Here is a 23,971-nt window from a genome sequence, read left to right on the forward strand (position 1 = left end):
AGTAAAAGTTTGCAAAAATGATGCTATATGAAACAGAAATAGTTATATTTGTAATGCAATTGAATGAATGAATGAAAAACAAATATTGATTAATTATTTAATATAAAATATTTAAGTAATAAATGATAAATTATTTGATATATTACTTGATAAATTATAATTGATATACAGTATGTATATATGAAAAATTGAGGTGAATGATGGTTTTGCAGATCACAGTCTCCTAGTCCCTCATCATCTTCAAGAGCTGTATGAGATGTACATGAAGGAAATGGATGAGAAGAACTTGGACAGAGTTGTGGCCCTGGATAAGTTCACCATTCGTACTCTTAAGGTACATCAAGCAGGCATTTTTCTAAGATGCAAAGTCAATATGAAATCAGAACATTGAACTTATTTTGCACAAATAAACTAAAATCCCCCAAAAACAAAAATCTACCTAATATTTTCATTGACGTGGATATGCATAATATTGTGCCAGTAAAATGAGTTTCATGTTGACTTTAAAAGCTCTTCAAGAGAAGGACACGATCAAATAAAGAAAGAATCAGACTAATCATGAACATTTTCACATATTTTTCCACATATATCTCTTTAGGAGGGTTCCCTGCCCAAGATCACCCTCCCCAGTAGAGGTCGTGACCCCTTGCAGGAGATGGATTCAGACCAAGAGAGTGTTCGCACATTGGGCTCAGACAACAGACAAGGGCAGACAAAACTGAGGAGACACACGCTGCCTCCGATTCTCCCAGAGGCCGATGGGTAAAAAGAGCTCTAAGCTATTTCATTTTATAAACTTGACATTTCCCTCCCTATACAAAATAATATATTTCCTTGTATGGAAACTTTTAATGGCCAAAAATAGTTTGTGAATGTGAAAATAAAAAATCTGCTTTTAGAACTACATTGCAGACATAAAATGTGGTGTGAAACGGGTCTAAACTTGTTCACATTCTGTAATCTTTCTGAAGCTAAGCTAAACTTCTTCTCCTGTCCACACAGAGACCGAGTGTTTAAGAGCAGTCACAAACAGATGAAGAGCTCTGTAGTAATGACTCCTCCACCCATTCACATCAATGGCCAGGGCAACAGAGAGGTGAGCGTCTGTCTGGGAGCTTACAGTAGTTTTTCTAGCTACAGATTATACACTAACGTTCAAAGGTTTGGGGTCAGTGTGATTTTTTTTTTTTTTAAATAAATTAATCCTTTTATTTAGCAAGAATACATTATTTTCAAATCAAAAGCATAGACTATAAAAAAAGATGGACGACTTCCTTCCCCTGTAGAAAAATGATGCCACAATATTACGACGATTACATCATTTGGAGCCTGAGTCTGCGCAGTAGTGATTCTGTGGTGGAGCCAATATTTCCCACTTCCGGAGAATCAATCGCTAGCACAGCTGTCAATCATGATGTTACACCCCGTTTTTATATGATCAAATATATGAATTGGAAAAATGAACTCTTGAACATTTGTCAGCATAAGAACTACCTAAAATGACAGAAAACGTCTCCGGAATTTTCTTTTTTTCAAGTGTCATTGGATTTGCAGTTTGGCTCGCATCCCAATCGTTTACGTGGAGAGGACGGGGTTTCAGACCTATACTGATCATGTTTTGGCTTCACTTTTCAGGACGTGTGCGGCACACTTGGTCAAAATTGACAGTAAAGACATTTATAATGTACTGTTTAACTGTATAATGTAACTGTTTTCAGTATATTATTCATAATAAGAAATGTTTCTTGAACACCAAATCAGCATATTGGAATGATTTCTGATGGACCATGTGACACTGAAGACTGGAGTAATGATGCTGAAAATGCAGCTTTGCCATCACAGGAATAAATTACATTTTAACATATATTCAAATTGAAAACAGTTATTTTAAACTGTAATAATATTTCACAATATTATGCTACTGTATTTCTTTCATCAAATAAGTGCAGCTTTAGTGAGTATAAGTTAGGTGAGGAAAACATTGAAAATCTTACTGACCCCACACTTTTTGAACGGCAGTATTCATGAAAATTGTGATTAAAATATTCAGGGAAAGTGTGAATATTCTTTTAATTTATTTTAATTGGTTTCTCTGTTTTTTTAACTGCGTGTACTGAATAAACCAGTGTTTCTGACACTATGCTGACTGTACCTCTGCAGCTGTTGCCATCTGTCCTGGATGACGCTCTGAGATTCAGCCATCTCAGTCACAGTATGAGCAGCCATCTGGACTCCTCACCTGAGAGCAGCGAGAACGGCACAGATGCCCCTCTGACTCCTAAAGGTAACAGGTCCTCTGCTCTTTCATCTTTGTGCTTGTTACACCGCTCTCTGGAATACTTCATTCTGATTGGTCAATTCTGTGGGATGTTATTTTTATATAGTGACCCTTAAACTATGGCTTCTCACATAATACAGCAATGCCAACTTATACACATTTATCCACTCATAGTATTAAAACCCCTGAAACGTTTTCCTCCAGAGAGACAGCAGATTCTAAGAGGCGTGCAGAACATTGCGGTCAAGGCTGCTCGGCGCCGCTCTAAGGTGCTAGAAATAGATGCCCTGCGATTGCCCCCGCCACCCTCACCCCTCGACCCCAAGAAGCACAAGAGTAACCTGTCTCTGTCCGAGGCGCCCCCTAAAGGCCTGGTGCTACGGCGCGGGAGACAGCCCAGCCCAGAACTACGCCACGCCACCTCTGACGACAACCTGTCCAGCAGCACGGGAGACGGCCCCGCACCCAACGCCACGTGGACACGGCCACGGAACCGCCAGGCTGTCAAGAACCCCGCCCCACGGGAACAGGACTTTGAGGGTCGCAGACGCAAGAGAAGATCTCGATCATTTGAAGTCACAGGACAAGCAGTGAGTTTATGTGTATTTATGGACCATTAAGGTTGTTTGCCATTGACCTTATTTTTTGGAGAGTTCCCAAAATTCTCATTTGTATAATGTGTCTGGATGTTTGTTGGTTTGTTTTAGTTCAAAATAATAGTTCAGACTATTTCAAAACTTTACTATTATTTTCCAAGATGATTCTCATTAGAAGAATTCTTCTGAGTGTAAATAATTTAAATTTAAATCAGAAACACATACTATTATGTGCATTACCATTCAAAAGTTTGGGCTCAGTAAGATTTTCTTTTATGTTTTTGAAAGAAGTCTCTTAAGCTCACCAAGGCTGCATTTATTTGAAAATACAGTAAAAACTGTAATATTGTGAAAAATTATTACAATTTAAAATATTTGTTTTCTATTTGCATATACACATGATCCTTCAGAAATCATTCTAATATGCTGATTTGATGCTCAGGCAACATTTCTTATTATCAATGTTGAAAACAGTTGTGCTGGTTACTATTTTTGTGGAAAGATTTCTTGATTTTTTTTTGATGAATGTCAAGTGAAAAATCTTACTGACCCCAAACATTTTTCAACTGTTGTATATATTTTAAAATGTAAATAATATGCCTTTTTTTTGCATTATAGTAATGTAAAATGTGCTTAACTGGCATGCAAAAATGTTTATTGGTGCTAAAATAGGCTTTAACGCATGATTTCTCTATAATCTCTGTAAATGTTCTTGACACAGTCGTTTTATTTATTTATTTGTTTAGTTTAATTCAGACTATTTTCAACAAACTCAGATTGTTCTCCACCCTACAGTTGTCTCAGGCCAAGAACACCAGCCAGCGATTTCGTCCCCTTGACAGCACTTCTGATCCCCACCTGCACATTAACGGTCACCCCCCGGCCCCCGTCCTGCGTCCCCAACACAGAGCCCAACCTCAGCTTGCTAAAGCTCGACCCTCTCACAACAGCCACCAAACAGGTCTGATGTCACAATTTTAGTCTTCTTTTAGTGATAGAAAAGTAAAAGACAAAAAAATATATTTACAACCTTGACCATTTTATACATGACTGCAAGTTGCATTTATCACAAGTTGAACTATTTTGCATTGATCCAATTTGCATTCAACCAGTGAGATTCAATATGATTTCTTTCTTTGAAATGCACAGATGAATTATGTGCAATGTGATCAGGAACGTGTATTAAAGGGGACCTATTATGCTCTTTTACATTTTTAACTTTCTTTAGTGTGTAATGTTGCTGATTGAGCATGTCTGCAAAAGTCTGCAAAGTTACAAAGCACAAACTCAGTTATTCTCTGAGTTATATCAGTGTGCACTGTTTCTGAACTCCCTGAAACACCTTGATTGTAGTCTTTAATTTTCTTCCAGGAACGTACACATCACAATATCTCTCATTTAAATAATTTCCACCCAAGGCATACTTAAAAAAAAAGGGGGGCCAGGCCTGGTTGAGTTGTGTTAGTAGTGTGTTGAAACTCTGGGTTATGGTAAGGGGTGTGACATTTCTAAAACACGCTCGAAGTGGTTGACCAATCACAACACACCAGCCGACCAATCAGAGCACATTGCACTTTTCAGAAGGAGGGGTTTCATAGAGCCCCGAACTAAACAGTGTTACTGACAGACTGGGAAGAAAGGTGCTGCAACAATGTAACATTTGTGAAAAATAATGTTTTTTTTAAACATTCAAGCATGAAACCCTATTTTAGTAGACCCCAAAAACAAAAATAAAGACTTCATAAAAGAGCATAATAGGTCCTCTTTTGATAAATTTTGATTTCCTGTTGACTTATCTCCATTCATTCTCCACAGGATCAACAGCAGATGTCACTTCCTCCAACCTGCCCTCATACCTCATTAAGCGTGGCCCCCAAACCAGGCAACTTCAGCCCCTGCTGTACGTCACAACCACTGGAGCAGGGGGCCAGCGCACCCGCAAACACTGAAGATATAGACTGTCTCCTCTCGACCCCAGCATCAGCACTACGGAAACATGTAGAGACCAAGTGGAAGGTTTATTCTTCTATCCAAATGGAAGAGCTGTACCATGGACGAAAGAACTTGAATGAAAGAGCTACAAAAACCTATTTTGCTACCTGGGTTTTTGCTAAAAATGCTCCTAGCTTTTCTGTGAAGACAGGTGACTTGCCATGTCTGCTTTTAATTTTTTAGTCCATTGGCTTCTGTACGTGGCAAATCTGATTGTCACGAATTCAATGGCCTTGACTTATGTCAAAACTTCTCACAATGACATGCAAACATATTCCTTTAAAGCCAAGCCAATGCGACAGGGGATAAAACCCGGCCTCAGATGCCTTCTGGTTGAATACTTATATCAGGCCTTATAGTGACAACTGAAATTATTTAAGCAGTTCCCAACAAACATATTCAAATCTGCAGAACTGAAATGGTGATGCTTGTTGTTAATGTGACTGAGGAGTCAAATATACCCCTCTCATTCCCCAGGGAGCAATACATATTTCACAGTTTCTGTGGTTGTGAAAGTATTAATCCCTCAGGCCTTGCACAAATGAATGTACTGTCACATTGCGTATGATTCATATGTCTGGCTTCTGTGACCGTTTCATTTACTGATGTCATTTTGTGTTTACTGTTAATAATCAATGTAAATTTGCCTTCACTGTCATGCAGGTTTCAGCATAGCTGTTTTCTCTAAAATCCTTTTGGGTTTGTGTTAGTTTAGTACCAGACAAGCTGGCATATTTAATGTAGTTCATTATCCTCAGTGGAATGTTTTTAATCAAAAAAGGAAGAAAAAAAAATGGTTGCCTTTTCTTTGAAAAGACTGTATTTTTTGTTTTTCATAATTATACATGCATAGACACTTTTTCTACTCTTAATTTTATACCTTTTTTTGTAACCAAATAAATTTGATTGACAAAGTGATTGCAATAGTGTATGCATTGTACATCTCATCGTCAATATATACATTATATGGTGGTATATGGTGGTCAAGGTAAGTTTTAAGGACAGTATCTAAGTTAAATGGACTTCATAGTACATAAATGTTTCACTCTCAGGAACATACAGTAGTAGTCCAAAAGCACATGATCACTCAAGCATATAAGCACAGTTCTGTATCCTTTACACATTAAACAATGTTCCTGACTGCATTCCTGTACTGTCAGCACACTGAAACGTGTATCATATTTATTTTTTTGGCAGCCACTTAGTGGATATCAGGACTACATGTCAATATTTCAGTGTAAACTGTTTTCTCCTGTTTCCTTCCACCAAGCAAAACAATGCAAGCATAGCTAAATATCTAGCACAGTAGGCATTGCATCTTCAGGTCAGGTGCAAGGGATTTTCATCTAAATTGAGCACACAGCTATTTAGAAAATTTGTGAAATAAATCAATTATGACCTATTGAGCACATATAATATAATTAATATAATATTCAGGGTCACATTAATAAATTCCTCAACAACTCAGACCTGTAGGTCAAAGGCAAGCGGGGTCGGAGGTATTGTGACATCATGTCAATCATAAACCCCAAAACCAATCAGCGCGGTCCAACAAGTTCTGAGGTTCGTGATTGGTTTCCTTGACTCAGACAAATCATGAGTCTCGGAACTTGTTGGGCTGCGCTGATTGGCTGACTGACTGGTCGGTCGGTCCAGCTGATGGTAGCAGAGCAGAGGCGCAAGTAGTGTTGACAACGCCGCCTTGGATCTCTTCTCTCTTTTTAAATTTATTTCCTAAAGGTTATTTATTTGGAAAGAACAAAGCGAATCCGGAGGAAAGGAAAGACATGTCTTAATGTATTTCATACGTAAGTGCACTTCCTTGTTTAAGCTTGAGGGAAAGCTGTTAGCCGGTTAGCGTTAGCTGTCAGTGTTTACACACCGAGAGCAGCGAGCAAAACTCATTATTTTATCGACGTCTTGTACATTTGCCTCTAATATGTCATGTTCACTAGAAGAAAACCTATGTTATCTGTATTAAAGAAAATGTGAAGCGGCGAAAGCCCAGCCCAGGCGTTATTTACCTGCACCGCGCGAGCACGCGCAACATGTCAGATGCACGCGTCCTCCTGCACGCGCAGTATCATTTATATATTTTATTTTTTTAAGTATAGAAATTACTGACTTTTTTTTTTTTTGTACAAACTTTTCCCGGTTGGTAACAAACACACTAACGCACTTTGCACGCTCTTATCTCTTATTATCGGAGGTTACATTAGTACTCACATTTCCCAAGGTGTCATCAGTCTTAACATGGGGAAACGGCAAACAAGCTATGTTTGATATTAAATAACACAGTGCCATAATTATGTTTGTCTTTTGGGGAACAGCTATAAAAAGTAAATAAGTATTTAGCTCTTCTGAAATATGAAACCGTTTTTTTGATACCAGTGGTGGAATTTTAAATTAAGTCCAGAACATTCATTGCGTCTCCTGTGTACAATTTTTGAGTTACAGATGTATTTGATTACATTTTAATAAAGTCACAAAACAAAGTATGATATGCAGTGCAATGCTATTCATTATTAGTCACCTTCTGCTTCATTATTAATCTTTTTCTTTTCTTTCTATTGTTTATTATTAATAAAATATCAATTATTATGCTTCGGTAATCTATTTTTATCTGAAAAACGTTTGAGCTACTATACTGTTAAGACTTGAAATGCTAGTTCTCGCATTAGAATGAATGGATGTTAAGTAAAAAGCATTCAACATATAAGTGTTCATCTATGCAAATGATACTCAATTAAGTTACAGTAAAGGTGACACTGTTGTTTCATGTTGAATAGATCGTGCAGCTGTCTAATGTTGTTGGATGTTTTTCTTTAGAGACTCACAAATGGTAGCACTGTGATTCATCAGAAAAATGTGAATATCTTGGTTAATACACTGCATCTCAGTAAAATATGGGATGATGGGATCATTTAAAAAAAAGCTAAGAGGTTTAGAGCATCATTCTCACGTGCTGTCATATCTCTGAGAATATCGAAGTTGAAAAGAAACACCCTGAATTTGGCCCGACAAGTTTAAAGCAAAACTTCAAGCCCATATTTGTTGGTTTGGAAATGAAAAGGTTCTGTTTTGTTTTGCAGCTGTGTCTGATCCATGTGCCAGTCAGCTGAAGCATGCTGGAAGAATGCAGCCCATAACCAGAAGAGATGCCGGAGTCTGGCATCAGACGAGGAGCCTGCTCTACAAAAACCTGCTGATCAAATGGAGGACCAAACAACAGAGTCTCCAGGTGCCTTTCATCTGACACTCACACACACACGCTTTCTTTTCCCCTCCTGTAGGTGCAAATCTGTTGCACTGTTAAAGCATTTGCACGTGGTCTATTCTGTGCACCGGTATTGAACTCATTCAGTAAGTGCTTCTCAAGGGGTGCTTGAAGTGTCTCATTTGTGACAATTTTTATTTTGTATTGAATATTACAGTATTTATTATAAATGATTTATCAGTGCATAGCCTTGTTTTTTTATTTATTTGTATTCTCTCCTTCAAATGACATCACAGCAGTAGTAATCAATTCCCAATGGACAAAATCATGTCCTTCCCTTCATTTGTTTTTGTTCGGGCAGACGTTTCATTCGGATATGTCACAAAAGGGGAGAAAAGACTATCATCTGTCATTTTACTAAGTGAATGTACTTTTTATAATCACCTGCTAAATGAGCAATCTAAAATTCCAATTACCCAGGCTGCTTTATAAAATCCACTCCATCTGGATGAAATCCTCTTCTATCCACTCTGCTGACTCTTTACAACCCAGAGATTTTTATTCTCTGTTTTGATCCGGAAAGTGAAAAGGAAAAATCCTACGTCCATCATAAATCCAACTTCTTTCCCCATTTTCTTCTGTTCATGTGGTCATGTACTTTTTTTTTTTTTTAAGGTAACTTTGTTAAATGTATGTTTAATGCCTCTCTGCTTTGTTTCGTGAAGGGTCACGTAAGAGTCTTTCAGAATTAAAAGGCTGTTAATGGATTGGTGTTCTGCCATAGTTCATGCCGTCAATAATACTTTTAAACCGACTTCGTAAAAGGAAGCTTGTCATGATCCATTATGGAAAGTGGTTAGAAATGGAACAAAATGAACTGTTATGCATTAGTCATGGTTGGGCTTTTTTCCAGTTAGTGTCTTGATTTTCTTCAAGTACTGTATTGATTTTCTTGGAGGTGGAGATGCTGAAGCTAGTTGTATTGTGCTAAGTTCTTGGGTGTAGTAGGCTTCATGCATGTACAGTACTGTGCAAAAGTCTTAGGCATGTTAATATCCCCCCCCCCCCCAAAAAAATGCTTTTAAAGGAGTCATAATGTTGTGTTACCTTGGATACCCAAATGCTCTATTATAGTATTTTAGGCACTTCTAAAAAAGAAAAGTGGAAAAAAAATCAACACAGAGCCCCTCAGACCCTTATTTCTAAAGGCATTATTGTCTCGCGAGATCTGATGCGATGTTTTGGCTGTCGTGGACGGTCATTATAATAATGCAAATGAGGGGCGCGTTGATTGGTTGCAGGAATGTTTTTTACTACTTCCAAGCGGTACAAAAACATAGACAAAATACCGCAATAGCTCAATAAATGTGACGGTACTTATTGTTAGTGAAATTGTAATCACAACCAAAGAAAAAAGAAAAAATACACCATTGCCATATACATTCTTACAGAAGCCCCACTAACTGAAAGCTATTTTCAAACTGCATGTTTTGCATGAGTTTGGCTAATAATGTTTAGTGGTATATTGTTTTCATACTTGCATTTAAACAGTTTTAGCCACTGAGCATGGACTCCTGTACCGTCACTACTGTAGCTGCTAGTGTAAAACAAAGTCGAAAGATGTGGCTAGCATTCGTAGAGTCCATTCCCCGTGTTTACCTCGAAGGTAACGTTACATACAATAGCCGCATTAGCTGTTAGCTGCTATTTGTTAACCACAGTAGAGCAATAAAAACACAGTCTTACCTTTTCAATTTCTGGCAAGTCCCTGATGGTTGGGATGGCACCTTTTCCCAAACGGAGCTTCGAGGCCAAGTTCGCCTGATACTGCCCCAAATTTGTAAAAGATTCCGGTGTAAAATGTTTAGCACACACACCTAACGATACGCCACTTGAAAGAGTTGTTGGGACAGCGTCATTAAAAATGAATTTCATCCACTGTTCCCTGATAGTTTCGTCTGTTTTTGGTAGATAAAACACATTTGCATGTTGTTTGTGGCAGTCACCCACAGAGCATCTCAGGTGTGCACTCGATTTCTCCATCTTTCTCGAGTCAACTAAACTGAATCTGAGGGGGAGAGGGGCGGGCTTCCCGCTGCATAGGTTTGCGGTGTCCATATTTGGTATATCCTCCCCCGTCTTGACGTCAAGAAGGGGAAGAAATCAAAATCTCGTTTTTTCGTGCGCGTGCACGTGGCCTATTTTACAAACCCCGAGGTAAACAAACGCTTCACTTTTAAATATCGGCTTCCCGGCCAGTGTATAATCATTATGCAATCATAACATACATTGATTCTCGTGGAAAAGTGAAATTTCTACATTATGACTCCTTTAAGTCAGTTATTTATATCTTTGGCTGTAGTGAGTCAGTTTACATTTCCAAACATTCTTTTTGCCATTAATTGTAATAATCCAGTGAGATTTGTGTATGCACAAGGAATCTGACAACAGCCGGTATGATCTGATCTCACCATCATCGAGTCCGTCTGTGATTACATGAAGAAACAGAAAAAACTGAGACAAACTAAATCCAGAAGAACTGCAGGAACGTCTCCAAGATGCTTGAAGAAACCTTCCTGCAAAGCTACAGTACTGTGAAGTAGGGGTGGGCGGTACACCGGTGTCATAGTCATCACCGGTGTGACATTGCGCCACGACATGGATTTTCTAATACCGTCAATACCGTAATAAATCAATTATGTTCCTTGAACGGCTGCATTTACATTAGGGCTGTAGTCAACCAAAGAAATGCTTAGTCGACCAAAGTCCTGTCCTGCACAACGATTAGTCGACTAAAATAAAATAAAAATAAAAATAAAAAAAAGACGCGATGTTTTGCATTTTGATTGAACATTTATTAAACAATTGTCAGAGCATTTATAAAACAACAACGAAAAAACGTTTTTGTTTTTGTTTTATTGACACCTGGGATCCCCCGCGAAACGGTTCTCATTCGCGCTTGAATAAGGCCGGCGACACACTGCTGGCGTGAGAGTCTCAGCTTCGTTGGGTGTCTGTTTTTATTTCGGCTCCCATGTTAAAAGGTTGGAGTTTGCACACTGCCTGCGTGAGACACGCGTCTCAGGCGCGGCTCGAGCCACGCTGAAAACGCGTGCATGCTAGAAATAGAACCGACGCCTGAGTGTTCCTGCAACAAGAGTGTTCTCTGGCTAGAGCGCAGAACAGCGGAGTTTGTATGAACCGAAGTGCATGCCTGAGCTTGTATTGCTGCTGTTGCTTTGACATTGTGGAAAATAGAATAAACAAAATGTATTAGACTTTTTACCCGTTATTATCAATCTAAATGAATCTCGTTTTTAATTTAGGCAAACTTAATTTCGTTTTTTCTTTATTTAAATTTCGTTTTTCTTTATTTAAATTTTGTTTTTTCTTTATTTAAATTTCGTTTTTCTTTATTTAAATTCCGTTTTTCTTTATTTAAATTTCATTTTTTCTGTATTTAAATTTCGTTTTTTTCTTTATTTAAATTTCGTTTTTCTTTATTTAAAATTCGTTTTTTCTTTATTTAAATTTAGTTTTTCTTTAGGCCTATTTAAATTTCGTTTTTCTTTATTTAAATTTCGTTTTTCTTTATTTAAATTTCATTTTTTCTGTATTTAAATTTCGTTTTTTTCTTTATTTAAATTTCGTTTTTCTTTATTTAAATTTCGTTTTTCTTTATTTAAATCTACCCTTTACTGTGTCAGTAATTTGTTAGTCAGAAAAATATTAGACTACCTTAAAAGTATTGCTTAATTAACAGACTGTGTGCGTTTTATATCACTAGTGCAGTGTCCGTTCTCGGAGAATATAGCCGCCCTGCTCGCGTGAGGTGCGCCGCTTCCCGCTCGCGCTGTTCTGTAGTTTACTATTAATTCTGAACGTGTCGCGTCTCGCGTGTCTGTCTATATTGCACCAAATGCGACACTGCACTCCCTTGTGAAGTCGATTGGATGAACGGTTCTCGAAATAATCAAAATGCAAACGGACAGACAGACACATAGAGATTACTACCTATATTCCTTACTGAGCACGAAGCAGCAGTGCAGCCAGCCACAGGTGCGGTTCCCGAGTGTTCTACGTGGTGCGCTAAACTGTGGCGCTGTTACAAAATAGCCTAAATTAAAGCATTTAAAGTTGTGGATAAAACATAGGCTAATTATATTTAGAATACAGTAATATATAACTGCTTATAAAGGAATAAATATCAAGGAGTAAATCAATGAAAATTTCTTTATTGGTGAAAAAAAAAAAAAAAAAAATTATGCGACTGGTCGACCAATGACAATGTCAGTCGACCAAGACGGCATCGACCGATTAGTCGACTAAACGACTAAAGTTGACAGCCCTACAGGACAGGCTACTCCTCCCAAAATGTACCAAAAAAAAGTTATACCGTGATATTATACCGTCACCGTCACCGTTCAAAAGATGAAAAATACCGTGATATTAATTTTAGGTCATATCGCCCACCCCAGTGTGAAGAGTACTGGCACTTGTGTTAAAATGCTGTAAAGTGAGAATGTTTTCAAAAATAAAATCACAAATTGAATTTATTTATGATTTAACTTCTATTAACTAATTCAAATCAATATATGGTGTAACGACCCTTTGCGTTTAAAACGGCTTTTGTCCAGGTACACTTGCGCATAGTTTTTCAGGTAGCTTTGCAGGAAGGTTTCTTCAAGCATCTTGGAGACGTTCCCGCAGGTCTTCTGGATTTAGTCTGTCTCAGTTTTTTCTGTTTCTTCATGTAATCACAGACGGACTCGATGATGGTGAGATCAGATCCTCCTGACTGTTGTCAGACTCCTTGTGCATACACAAATCTCACTGGATAATTATAATTAATGGCAAAAAGAATGTTTGGAAATGTAAACTGATATTTCCTACTGACACAGTACAGCAAAAGATATAAATAACTGACTTAAAAGCATTTTTGGGGGGGGGGGGGACGGGGGGGGGGGGGATATCAACATGCCTAAGACTTTTGCACAGTACTGTAGGTCAAACTTGTTCAGTCAGTATATCTGTTAGTGATTTACCACTATGTGACACAACCTCTATCAGACACAGATACACTACTCAAGCCTCAGCTGGGCTTGAGTGGCAAAAGAGCTGCTGCTTGACTGGATTTCATTGGGGAAACTGCAGAAACGCAAGTAAAACAAAAGATTATATCAGTTTAAACTAAAGATTGGACTCGATAGTGTTCCTTAGAAGTAACTTATCAAAGATTCAGTGATCTATGGATATAGACATGCAGCCATCCATATGCAGAATATAAGATAAATATTGAATTGATGAGTTGTCAATACAGTGTGTGTGTGTGTGTGTGTGTGTGTGTGTGTGTATGTATGTATTGCGATCCATCTGCTTCTCTTTTCTGTAGCTTTCGGCAGTCTGTAAAAACATACCTCAGATTTCTTGTCAAATCTGTTTGCTCAGTCAATCGCAAAGCTCTTTCCTGTTTTTGATGTGTTTTGTGTGTTTTTCGCAGCATTCACACTGAAAGCCAATGCTGCCACTCAATGGGCGTAACCGTAGTCACTCCGACCGATGGTGATGTCATGTGATGCTTTGATGTCAAAGCTGAATTTTCAGCACCATTACTCTAGTCCTTGTCACATGGTCCTTCAAAAATCATTCTAATATGCTGATTTGTTGCTCAAGTAAAATGTCTTCTTATTATTAATGTTGAAAACAGTTGCGCTACTTTATAGTTTAGTGGAAGCTGTGGTGCATTTTGTCAGGATTTTTTAATTAATCGAAAGATCAAAAGAAAGAATCACTTTAAAAAAAAAAAAAAAAAACGTTACTATTGAATGAATGGTTGTGCAAATTTGCAAAAACAGATTTATAATAGTCTAATCTGTTTTCAAGGGCGGTAATAGACATTTTTTTTCCCACCAGAATCCAGAATTCCGGGGAGATATGCAATCATGAAGTCAATGACTTTTTTCAGTGTGGTCTTTAAAAGAAATGACCATGACCTTTTGCAACAAACATGGGTAGTGAGCGCCCTCCAGGCACATTAAAAGCTAAACTCATGTCATGGTCTAGCAAATGAACCCAGAGGGATGATCCCTCGCTGGCGCTCATGTATTAATGGCCACCCTAAGGCAGTGAATCAAGAGCTGTAGCTTAGAGAACATGACAGTATGGATTTACCTCTTTTTTTCTGAATTACCTCTTCTAATTTAAGTTTACATCAGGTATATACAGTACACTTTAAAAATATTTTGTAGGATATTTATTTATTTATTATTAGTATTTTCAGTATTAAATGGTTAATTATATATCATTTGTTATTTTTATTAGTATTTTTCCTGCCACAATTCCCTGTCAAATTTGAAGTGTTCCTCTTCTCTCTTTTTGCAGGAGCTGATCTTGCCTTTGCTCCTCCTGGGCCTCCTGATCCTCATCAGCACCCTCAACCCTCATGTCTCATACGGCAGTATCAGCACTAAGGAGCTGGAGTATGAACGGGACCTGCCACTCAAAGGTCTTGGCTACACCCCCATCAACAATGTCACCAATCACATCATGGAAGAGGTTGCACGGGAACTGCGTAAGGCACATTTATTGGTCTTTCTTTAAAAATGTTTTTTAAAAGACTCATTTTAAGCAAACCTCTAACTAGCATTGCATGGTATATTTGGTATGTTATTGAATGCTTTGCTAATTTATGATGAAGCAGCGTTGACACTGATAGTAAAGTAGAACACTTACTGTGAATATTTGTTTCTTGGTGTTGATTCCTCAGCTATGAATGAGCGATTAGATATGTTCTCCACTGAGGAAGACTTGGAGAATGCCAGTCTCTATGAACCTGATGGCTACGTGGGTGTGGTCTTCTTGGATTCAATGTCATACCGCTTGCGATTCCCATACAACCAGCTTCCTCTGCCTAGTGACTTCACTGAATCCATAAGTGAGAATCACTTAACACTAATGACCAAGTTTTTTTTTTTTTTTTGAGCGCACATTTCAGTACTGTGAGCAATTCGCAACCACACGATGACATAAATCCACAGCATCCATGGCACTCTATTTAGCTTCTTCTTTGGTTAAATGGCGACTGGCTTTTTGATGCAAATGACATTCAGTTTATTACCATTTAATCTGTAATGAAGAAACTGTTGAAGAAATAACACTTATGACTGGTATTTCTTTTCTCTGGTCCACAGCAAGCTGTTACACAAACTATGTAAACTGCCGTGCTGCCAACTACTGGTATTCTGGATTTGTACGGCTGCAGTCTCTCATTGATGCTGCCATTATACAGGTTTGAAATACCATGGATGAATAATGTATTGGTATTTAAGCATTGTAGCTGTAATAAGCAGTGTGTGCATCTGCCTGCTGAAGTCTGGGATAACCGTACGCCACTGTTCAAAAGTTTAGGGTTTTGAGCGGTAGTGTTTGAATAATTTTTTTTTTTTTTTTTTTTTTTTTTTTTCAGTTCTCACCCAGGCTGCATTTATTGGATCAAAAATACAGTAAAACTGTAATATTGTGAAATATTTTTACAATCTTTAAGAACTGTTTTCTATTTTAATATATTTTAAAATATAATTTTATTCCTGTGATGGCAAAGCTGATTTTTTTATTAGCGGCCATTACTCCAGTCACACGAAACTTCAGAAATCATTCCAATATGCTAATTTGGTGCTCAAGAAATATTTCTTTTATTATTATCAATGTTGAAACCTTTTGTAGAAACCTTTTTTTTTTTTTTTTTTGGATTCTTTAATGAATAGAAAGTTCTAGGAGGAAATATAAGGTCGCTGGTGAGCTCTGAGACCACTTTTGTTTCAATAATAATTGCTTCATTCTTCTGCAGTTGAAGACCAAACGCCCGGTGTGGAACGAATTAAAAGTGCATGCAGTGATGATGGGACATCCAGGTTCAGTGGAGGTCCAGAAGTTCCCTCACGCCCTGATCTCCATCTACCTAGTGCTGGCATTTACACCCTTTGTGTCCTTCCTCATTGTCAATGTGGCTGCTGAAAAAGAGCAGCGGCTGAAAGACACCATGAGCATGATGGGACTGTATGACTCTGCCTTTTGGTAAGTGTGTCTACTGCAGAACCTGAAATGAAATAATTGTAATTCATAGCTAGTTTAAATGTCGTAAAAATGGTCAGTTTGTAAAGTTCTCTTTTGCTTTCTTTAGGCTTTCATGGGGCCTTCTCTATGCCGCACTAGTGACGACCATGTCCATTCTCATGGCTGTTATAGCAACCTGCACGCCCCTGTTCTCCAACAGCAACTTCTTTGTCATCTTCCTCCTCATTTTCCTCTATGGAATATCTTCCGTGAGTCCTAGCAACCCCTCTGTCACATCCAGTGACGGTCTGAACAATAGCGACTTTAGAGAGGGCAAAGCTATTTAAATGGGTGTGCACTCATTTGGCCTCATGTCTCCATTTCCTCCCACAGTGCCATGTTAATGATGGGCTAATCTTCAACTTCATACTGAATGTTATTCATTTTCGTTTTCCAAGGCTAAATTGCTTTCAGCTGCGTTGGTTTTCTTTTGCTTCAGAGGGTTGTTACTCTACTGGAAAGATATCTGACAAAATGCAAATCACTTCATTTAAGCTTGAATATATTTATGAAAAGATGTTGTTTTATTAGCCACATATATTTATGAAAATATCCTGTTTTATTAGCCTCAAAGTTGTTTCAGCATTAAAGTGCTTTTTTTATTCCCAAGTCAACATGAAACTGCATTTGCAAGTGAATTTCATAATGTGACGTTTCTGAATGGAGCAGATATACAGCGATTGCAAAATACAGGGCAGGTCTTGTTTTATCCGTTGGGTTGATTGTATCGTGAAAAGTGGGGCCTATGTGACTGATTAGGGGTTAAATTGTATGAGGACATGCACTGAACACAACAAGACCAGGAATGTTAAGTTTTAGTTTGTTGACTTTTTTTTTTTTTCTCAATCCCACAGATTTTCTTCTCTTTCATGTTGACCCCTTTGTTTAAGAAGCCCAAGTTTGCGAGTACAGTGGGCTCCATGCTCACTGTGGTGTTTGGATGTCTGTCTCTTTTCACTGTGCTGATGAGAGATTTCCCCCAGTCAGCTGTGTGGCTCCTCTGCCTTCTGTCCCCTAGCGCCTTCTCTATCGGCATTGCCCAGGTAACACATTTTTACACAAACATGCTCCATTGTATAACAGCGATCTCCTAGGTTATAGGACCGTTTGCCAAGAAACGCATATGAGAACAGTGATGAGTGTATATATGTATGTGTTTATATATATATTTTTTTTTAAAGAAAGTAATACTTTTATTCTGTAAAGGATGCATTGAATTGATCAAAAGTGATAAATTCAGTTAAATTTCAAATATATGCTGTTAATTAGAAATTTCAATTTATAAAATCCTGAATTTTTTTTTAACACTGGTTTCCACTGTTTCTTGGTAACCAAATCAGCACATTAGAATGATTTCTAAAGGATCATTTGACATTGAAGACATTGGTGTATGGCTGCCGAAAATGTTGCTTATATTTTAAAAATAAATTAAAATGGAAACCGGTTGTTTTAAATTAATATTTCACAACCGTATTTACTGTATTTTGATCAATTAAATGCAGCCTTAATGAACATAAAAAAATTGAGTTAGTGTATACATAAAATAAAATGTATATTATGGCACTATTTTTGTGTGTATGTGTAGGTGGTGTATCTGGAAGCTCAAGGGGACGGCGCAGTGTTCTCCACTCTGGGCATTGGTCCTCACGCCCTCTATGTCCCCATGGTCATGCTGTTCTTGGACTGCATTCTCTACCTACTTATAGCCATTTACCTGGACCAAGTGCTACCAGGTGACAACTAGAGTCAAAGCGTTTTGCTTCACGGGTCATATTGCAAATCCCACAACATAAAATTCATACATTGTGTGGATACACTAAAGAATGCACACACAAATATTTGTTAGTATTTGTTAGTCATCATTTTACTGAGATGGAGGCGTTTTGTGAGCTTCTCACTTACATGACCATTTCTTCCTTCAGGCGAGTTTGGCACAAGGCGCTCAGTGCTGTACTTCCTACAGCCATCCTATTGGTCAAAGCGGAGGAAGCGCTATGTGGAGGTGAGCTCTGTGTACGAGGGCGAGGTGAACGGAACCCCTGTGACTGATGAATCGGTGGAGGCGGTTTCTCCTGAGTTTAGAGGCAAAGAGGTTATCAGGTACGGGCTTTACTCCTAAAATGGCCAATGTCTATTTTAATTCATTAAAATAGACATTGGCACATTAATCAATAGTGTGATCTGTTGATCACTCTGATCAATTGACTGCAGATCGGTATCGGCTGATAGTGTATTCTCTGACTAGTCTTAGTCACTTAATTTGACCAATCTCACGAACCGATCGCAATTTAATGACGTAAAAAAAAAAAAAAAAAAAACGGAAAAAAAACTAATGATGATTTACAAAATAAATCAATACATTGCATCACTTTTGGGGGGGTTTTCTCAGCAGTGTTAAGCATAGAACCTCCAAATATGATCAAAATCTATTTTGTTTTCTAGGTTTCTATCAAATGAGACCATGTACTTTTTATTTTTTATTTTATTTTTTCTTCCTAGAGTTATAAGCCATTTGAGATGTGAAATCATTAAAAATGCTTTCAGTGATAACAGTGCTTACAGATCACTTATATAAAGCTTAAAGGATCAGGATCGGTATCGGCCGATCATGATGACTAGAAATCGGTAATAGGTTTCTGCTGCAAAAATCCTGATCGGAGCATTGCTATTAAATGACCTCAATTTAAATATTTTACTAAAAGAAATTATTAAAGATCCATGCCCCCTGATTTTTTTCATGATTTTTTTTTATTTTATTTCAGTAAAAGTATTTTTTTTATCTATAAACTACAACGGCCAGTCAGTGTTGGTGGAAAAATACTATATATATATATATATATATATATATATATATATATATATATATATATATATATATATATATATATATATATATATATATATATATATATATAATGAATGAATGTTGTTTGGTTCTAGGTGTTTTTTTTTTTTTTTTTTTGTATTTGTAAATATGTTGTACCTTGGTATTCTGAAATCAGACCAGCGAAGTGATTTAGGGAGCAGTTTGGGAAAGGGAGCAATGTTTTTAGAGCTGATGTTAAAAGCCTTCAAAATCCTTAGAATAGATTTGGACTTGAAGAGAGCTGGCTTGCAGCCAGAATGACCATTTAATATCCATCACATGCTTTCTGTGTTTATATTTTCACTCTTGTTAGGATCTGTAATATCCGTAAAATCTACAGAGAGAAAGACACCAAAGTGGAGGCTTTGAGAGGTGAGACTTCCCACCTGTGTCCAAATCGTGACACTTCTGTTTTTACACTTGGTCAGTATTTATGGTTTTTAGGACTAAATTGCTTGTATGCTGCAGGTAAAATGCGAAGTCAACACAAAATGCCATTTGCAATCCATTATACTTTTATTGTACTAAATCTCAAAGTACACTTTATTGGTACTAGTTGCATTATGACTAGAGACTTCTGGTTCTGACGTATAGGTGTATGTTTTGTGTTCTACTTTTGATCTAAAGGTTTGACTTTTGACATCTATGAGGGTCAGATCACAGCCCTGCTGGGTCACAGTGGAGCAGGAAAATCCACCCTCATGAACATCCTGTGTGGCATCTGCCCCCCTACAGAAGGTCAGATATGTGATGCATAGATGCTAGTTTTGGAAATTACTTTTTTTATAAACACATTTACCTCTACCTGAGTACCTGGAAAAGATTAAATGTTGTACTACTGCCACACACCTCTGTTATTGTGTTTTACGCATAGGCACAGCAACCATCTATGGCTCTCCAGTGGCCGAGATCGCAGAGGGGGCCGAGATGAAACAGCTGGTTGGTATATGCCCCCAGTTCAACATCATCTTTGATGTCCTCACTGTAGAGGAACACCTGAGGATCTTTGCTGCCATCAAAGGGATCCTGCCCTCTGATATTGACGGTGAGGTAGGAACTCCCAGTGGATCTAGAGACATCAGCTGACTTCATGTTGTATGGGAAATTCAAAAGCAAACCATTCACCAAGAGAGCTGATTTGACATCAACTCCACCCTGCATATTTAATTACGTTCATTAAGATTAAGATTTAATTACGTTCATAGAGTGAAACAGTGACCATACACTTTTCAGTGTTCTTGGTTCTAGAAGTATTTTTTTCCCATTGGTTTTCTCCATAAGTACCGTTACCGTTCAATAGTTTGGGTCTGTACGATTTTTAATGTGTAATATTACAATTTAAAATAACTGTTTTCTTTTTTAATATATTTTCTTTTAATATATTTATAATTCTTCTGATGGCAAACAAAATTTTCAGCATCATGACTCTTGTGTCTTCAGTGTCACATGATTCTTCAGAATTCTTTCTAATATGCTGATTTGCTGCTCAAGAACCATTTCTTCTTATCAATGTTGAAAACTGTCTTTACTCTCACTTTTGATCAATTTAATACAGCCTTACTGAATAAAAGTATTAATTTTTCAACAACAAAAAAATCTTACTGACCACAAACCTTTGAATGGTAGTGCATTAAATCCAGCTCCATCCAGTTTGCGTAATCTTTGTATTTTGATGTCATTTCTGGTTTAAATTACCTCTCTTTTTAAGGTGAGGAAGGTTCTAAAGGATCTGGATTTGGAAAAGATTATGGATGCCCAGGCGAAGAACCTGAGTGGAGGCCAGAAGAGGAAGCTCTCTGTGGGCATAGCAGTTCTCGGAGACCCAAAGGTAAATGTCTGACCACTTATACTGGTGACTTCTTGATCCATTTGCTTATTTATCCCCCTCCATCGATGTCTGTCTTTTTGCTTATGAATCAGGTCCTCCTTCTTGATGAGCCTACGGCTGGTATGGACCCAGTGTCTCGGCACCAGGTTTGGTCCCTACTGAAGAGCCGTAAAGCAGGCAGAGTTACTGTACTCAGCACTCATTACATGGATGAGGCAGATATACTTGCAGGTACTTTTCTCATTTTTCTCTTCTCTTCCATCAGTCATCTCCGTTTCAATCTCACACACCTCTGTGCATTTTCTGTCACTCAGATCGTAAAGCTGTCATCTCTCAAGGACAGCTGAAATGTGTTGGTTCCTCTTTGTACTTGAAGACCAAATGTGGGGTTGGCTACCATCTCAGGTCAGTTCTACGTTAAGAAAACATTTTTTTATTTTTTTTGTCACCCAGGACTAGGGATGGGCATGATTAATCGACGATCGATAATTGATCGTTAAGAATTTCGTTGATCACGTTAATTTGTTATCGATTAATCTAATGCATTTCTTTTGAATCAATTAAACCTTTTATTACCCGGGGGCAATATTTGACACCATACTCGGTTATCTGTGATCTCCCGTTTTGATTTCAAAAGAATAATCATGAAGAGGTCACGGCGAAGTGTGGCGTGGGACCATTTTGATTTAAAAAGCGAAATAGTTCACTGCAAACATTGCGATGCCATGTGTAAGTAGTACAACACGGCCACGACTCAAATGATGTACCACTTAAACAAAGTGCATCCGTCCCTGGATAATGCTCTCAGTCTCAACCTAGCATCAGAGCGGGTGTTTTCGGCGGCTGGACTGACGGTCACCAGGTTGCGGTCGCGTCTGACCCCAGATCATGTCAACATGCTCATATTTCTCAACAAAAATCAGTAGACTGGTGCAGAAGTTGTGTGCGAGTTACTAAAGTCAGTTATTTTTCATGAGGCTTTTAAGTAGCCTAATTTGTTAAGTTAGTCTAATTGTTAGGAAGGCTAATATCTCTCACCCTCTTTCTTCTGGCTTGTATAGTTTTGAGTTACATTTTGACAAAACCTGTCAGATCTAAGTATTATTATGTTTTTTGTTTAAGTTATTGTTTAACATGATTCTTTATTATTATTATTATTATTATTATTATTATTATTATTATTATTATTATTATTTTGGAACAAATGAGGTCTCTGTTTAAGAACGCCGGCTCGCAGCTGCAGGTTCCGCTGCTTTAGAGCACCGCATATGCACGCGCATATATGTTCGGTTTGCCTAACTGAACGTAGTTTAACTGTCTGCCACAAGTTGATCTTGTAATAAAGGTCTCATCGAGGAAAAACACGCTGTATTTTTGTATTCATTGCATTTTTTTTTAATTATAAAAGTTAAATAATTAATTTGATTCTAAAAATATTAATGATTAATCGATAGTCGATCATTAATTCTCCCGACGATCGACTAAGAAAATTGAATCGAATGCCCATCCCTACCCAGGACATTACTACATTAATGTTGTCGTTCTAAACCTCCTGTAGAATGTCTGTGACTGAAGGCTGTGAGGTGGACAACATCACATCACTGGTCAAGAATCATGTTCCCAAGGCTCAGTTGTCAAGGCAGCAAGAGGCTGAGCTTACATTCACGTTGCCTTTCGAGAGCATGGACACTTTCCCAGGTCTTGTTTCTATTTGCCCTCATGTCACCATCTGCTATGTGCCATGCTGCCATATGCCCTGCAGAGCAACAGATTGTGTCATGCTGTCACCAGGACTGTGGTGGCGTTTTATTGGGGCGGTTTTATTTAATTTTATATAGATTTATTGTCTGTAGTGTTGTTATACTAAGTGTGATGCTGGCTGAGTGTTTACGTCTAGCTTAGTTTGATGTACTCATCTTCATGTCATTCCAAACCTGCATTACTTTCTTTTGTCTAGCCCAAGGTGTGTGATGCTTTTCACTCATTATTTAAACCTGAATGTTTTTTGAAAATTATTTGTCCCATTGAAGAAACAATATCATGTGGGTTTGGAATGACATGAGTGTTAGTAAATTATGATATATATTTTTTTTTTTTTTTGTTCATCTGAACTTGTATTCTTTTAGGAATGCTTTTGGTGTTTGTGATTAGTTATCTTGTTCATTAAGCATTTGTACTCTGAAAATATTAACAAATTCTATGGTTCCTACTCCTCATGACTTTCACTCATGTTGCATTTCAGGGCTATTTGCGGAGCTAGACTGTCGACCTGACCTGGGTATCATTAACTATGGCGTCTCCATGACAACGTTAGAGGATGTATTCCTGCGTCTAGAGGCAGAAGCAGAGGTGGATCAGGCTGGTAAGACAACCACCTACCTAAACCGCTTCCAACCATCACACCCATAAAAAAGGGTCAGTGTTACAATGAACCAGCAAAGTGAAGTGCTCAAGATGTATAACACCCACTCTATCTGTGTGTTCCTTCACTGGTAGACTACAGTGTGTTTAACCAAGATAAGGTGGAAGAAGAGGGAGACTCATACTCTCTGGATGACACGGACCAGAGGCTGCTGACGTTTTCAGACAGCAGGCAGGATGCAGTAACCGGTCATGCCCTGTGGAGGCAGCAGTTTAGCACGGTGGCCTGGGTGCACATGCTCAACCTGCAGAGAGAGAGAAAACCTATTATATACAAGTAAGTAAATGCTAACAAGCACTAGTTGATCATGATTCAATTTCAGAAACACGCATACATTTACTGCATGCTCTTGTATTTTAGAGTGTATAAATAAAGCCTGTACGGTTTAATTCTTGCAGCAGAGCTGATATGCATGCACCGGTAACCGTGTATATTATTATAATAATAATAATAATAATAATAATAATATGCACTACTGTTCACAAGTTTGTAAAGAAGTTATTTTGCTGTGATCAAATGACGCTGAAGAGTGGAGTAATGGCTGTTGAAATTCAGCTTTGCCATCGCAGGAATATATTAATTTTAAAATATCTTAAAATGGACAATACTTAAATTGTAATAATAATTCAATATTTTCAATTCAGCATTGCTGTAATTACT

The 23,971-nt window shown here is 37.8% G+C and overlaps 2 protein-coding genes across 2 annotated transcripts in view; both read left to right on the forward strand.

Annotated features, from left to right (window-relative positions):
* The window catches only part of kif19 (kinesin family member 19), a 40,017-nt gene extending 34,222 nt beyond the window's left edge, over positions 1-5,795 (forward strand). The window contains exons 14-20 of the mRNA XM_084435123.1: positions 213-334; positions 599-762; positions 1,003-1,096; positions 2,161-2,284; positions 2,483-2,868; positions 3,670-3,835; positions 4,690-5,795. Of these exons, the coding sequence (XP_084291249.1) occupies positions 213-334; positions 599-762; positions 1,003-1,096; positions 2,161-2,284; positions 2,483-2,868; positions 3,670-3,835; positions 4,690-4,823 (1,190 nt within the window). The 3' untranslated portion in view covers positions 4,824-5,795. The remainder of the gene's footprint in view (positions 1-212; positions 335-598; positions 763-1,002; positions 1,097-2,160; positions 2,285-2,482; positions 2,869-3,669; positions 3,836-4,689) is intronic.
* Positions 5,796-6,482: 687 nt separating this feature from the next.
* abca5 (ATP-binding cassette, sub-family A (ABC1), member 5) overlaps positions 6,483-23,971 on the forward strand; it is a 29,312-nt gene continuing 11,823 nt past the window's right edge. The window contains exons 1-19 of the mRNA XM_084435233.1: positions 6,483-6,674; positions 7,959-8,107; positions 14,465-14,654; positions 14,850-15,017; positions 15,274-15,371; positions 15,930-16,156; positions 16,263-16,404; positions 17,050-17,238; positions 17,781-17,928; positions 18,118-18,295; positions 19,375-19,433; positions 19,689-19,799; positions 19,936-20,111; positions 20,770-20,889; positions 20,982-21,120; positions 21,204-21,294; positions 22,448-22,587; positions 23,132-23,251; positions 23,386-23,587. Of these exons, the coding sequence (XP_084291359.1) occupies positions 6,662-6,674; positions 7,959-8,107; positions 14,465-14,654; positions 14,850-15,017; positions 15,274-15,371; positions 15,930-16,156; positions 16,263-16,404; positions 17,050-17,238; positions 17,781-17,928; positions 18,118-18,295; positions 19,375-19,433; positions 19,689-19,799; positions 19,936-20,111; positions 20,770-20,889; positions 20,982-21,120; positions 21,204-21,294; positions 22,448-22,587; positions 23,132-23,251; positions 23,386-23,587 (2,660 nt within the window). The 5' untranslated portion in view covers positions 6,483-6,661. The remainder of the gene's footprint in view (positions 6,675-7,958; positions 8,108-14,464; positions 14,655-14,849; positions 15,018-15,273; positions 15,372-15,929; positions 16,157-16,262; positions 16,405-17,049; positions 17,239-17,780; positions 17,929-18,117; positions 18,296-19,374; positions 19,434-19,688; positions 19,800-19,935; positions 20,112-20,769; positions 20,890-20,981; positions 21,121-21,203; positions 21,295-22,447; positions 22,588-23,131; positions 23,252-23,385; positions 23,588-23,971) is intronic.

The sequence above is a fragment of the Rutilus rutilus genome, assembly GCF_951802725.1.
Source record: "Rutilus rutilus genome assembly, chromosome: 16".
Classification (NCBI taxonomy): Eukaryota; Metazoa; Chordata; class Actinopteri; order Cypriniformes; family Leuciscidae; genus Rutilus; species Rutilus rutilus.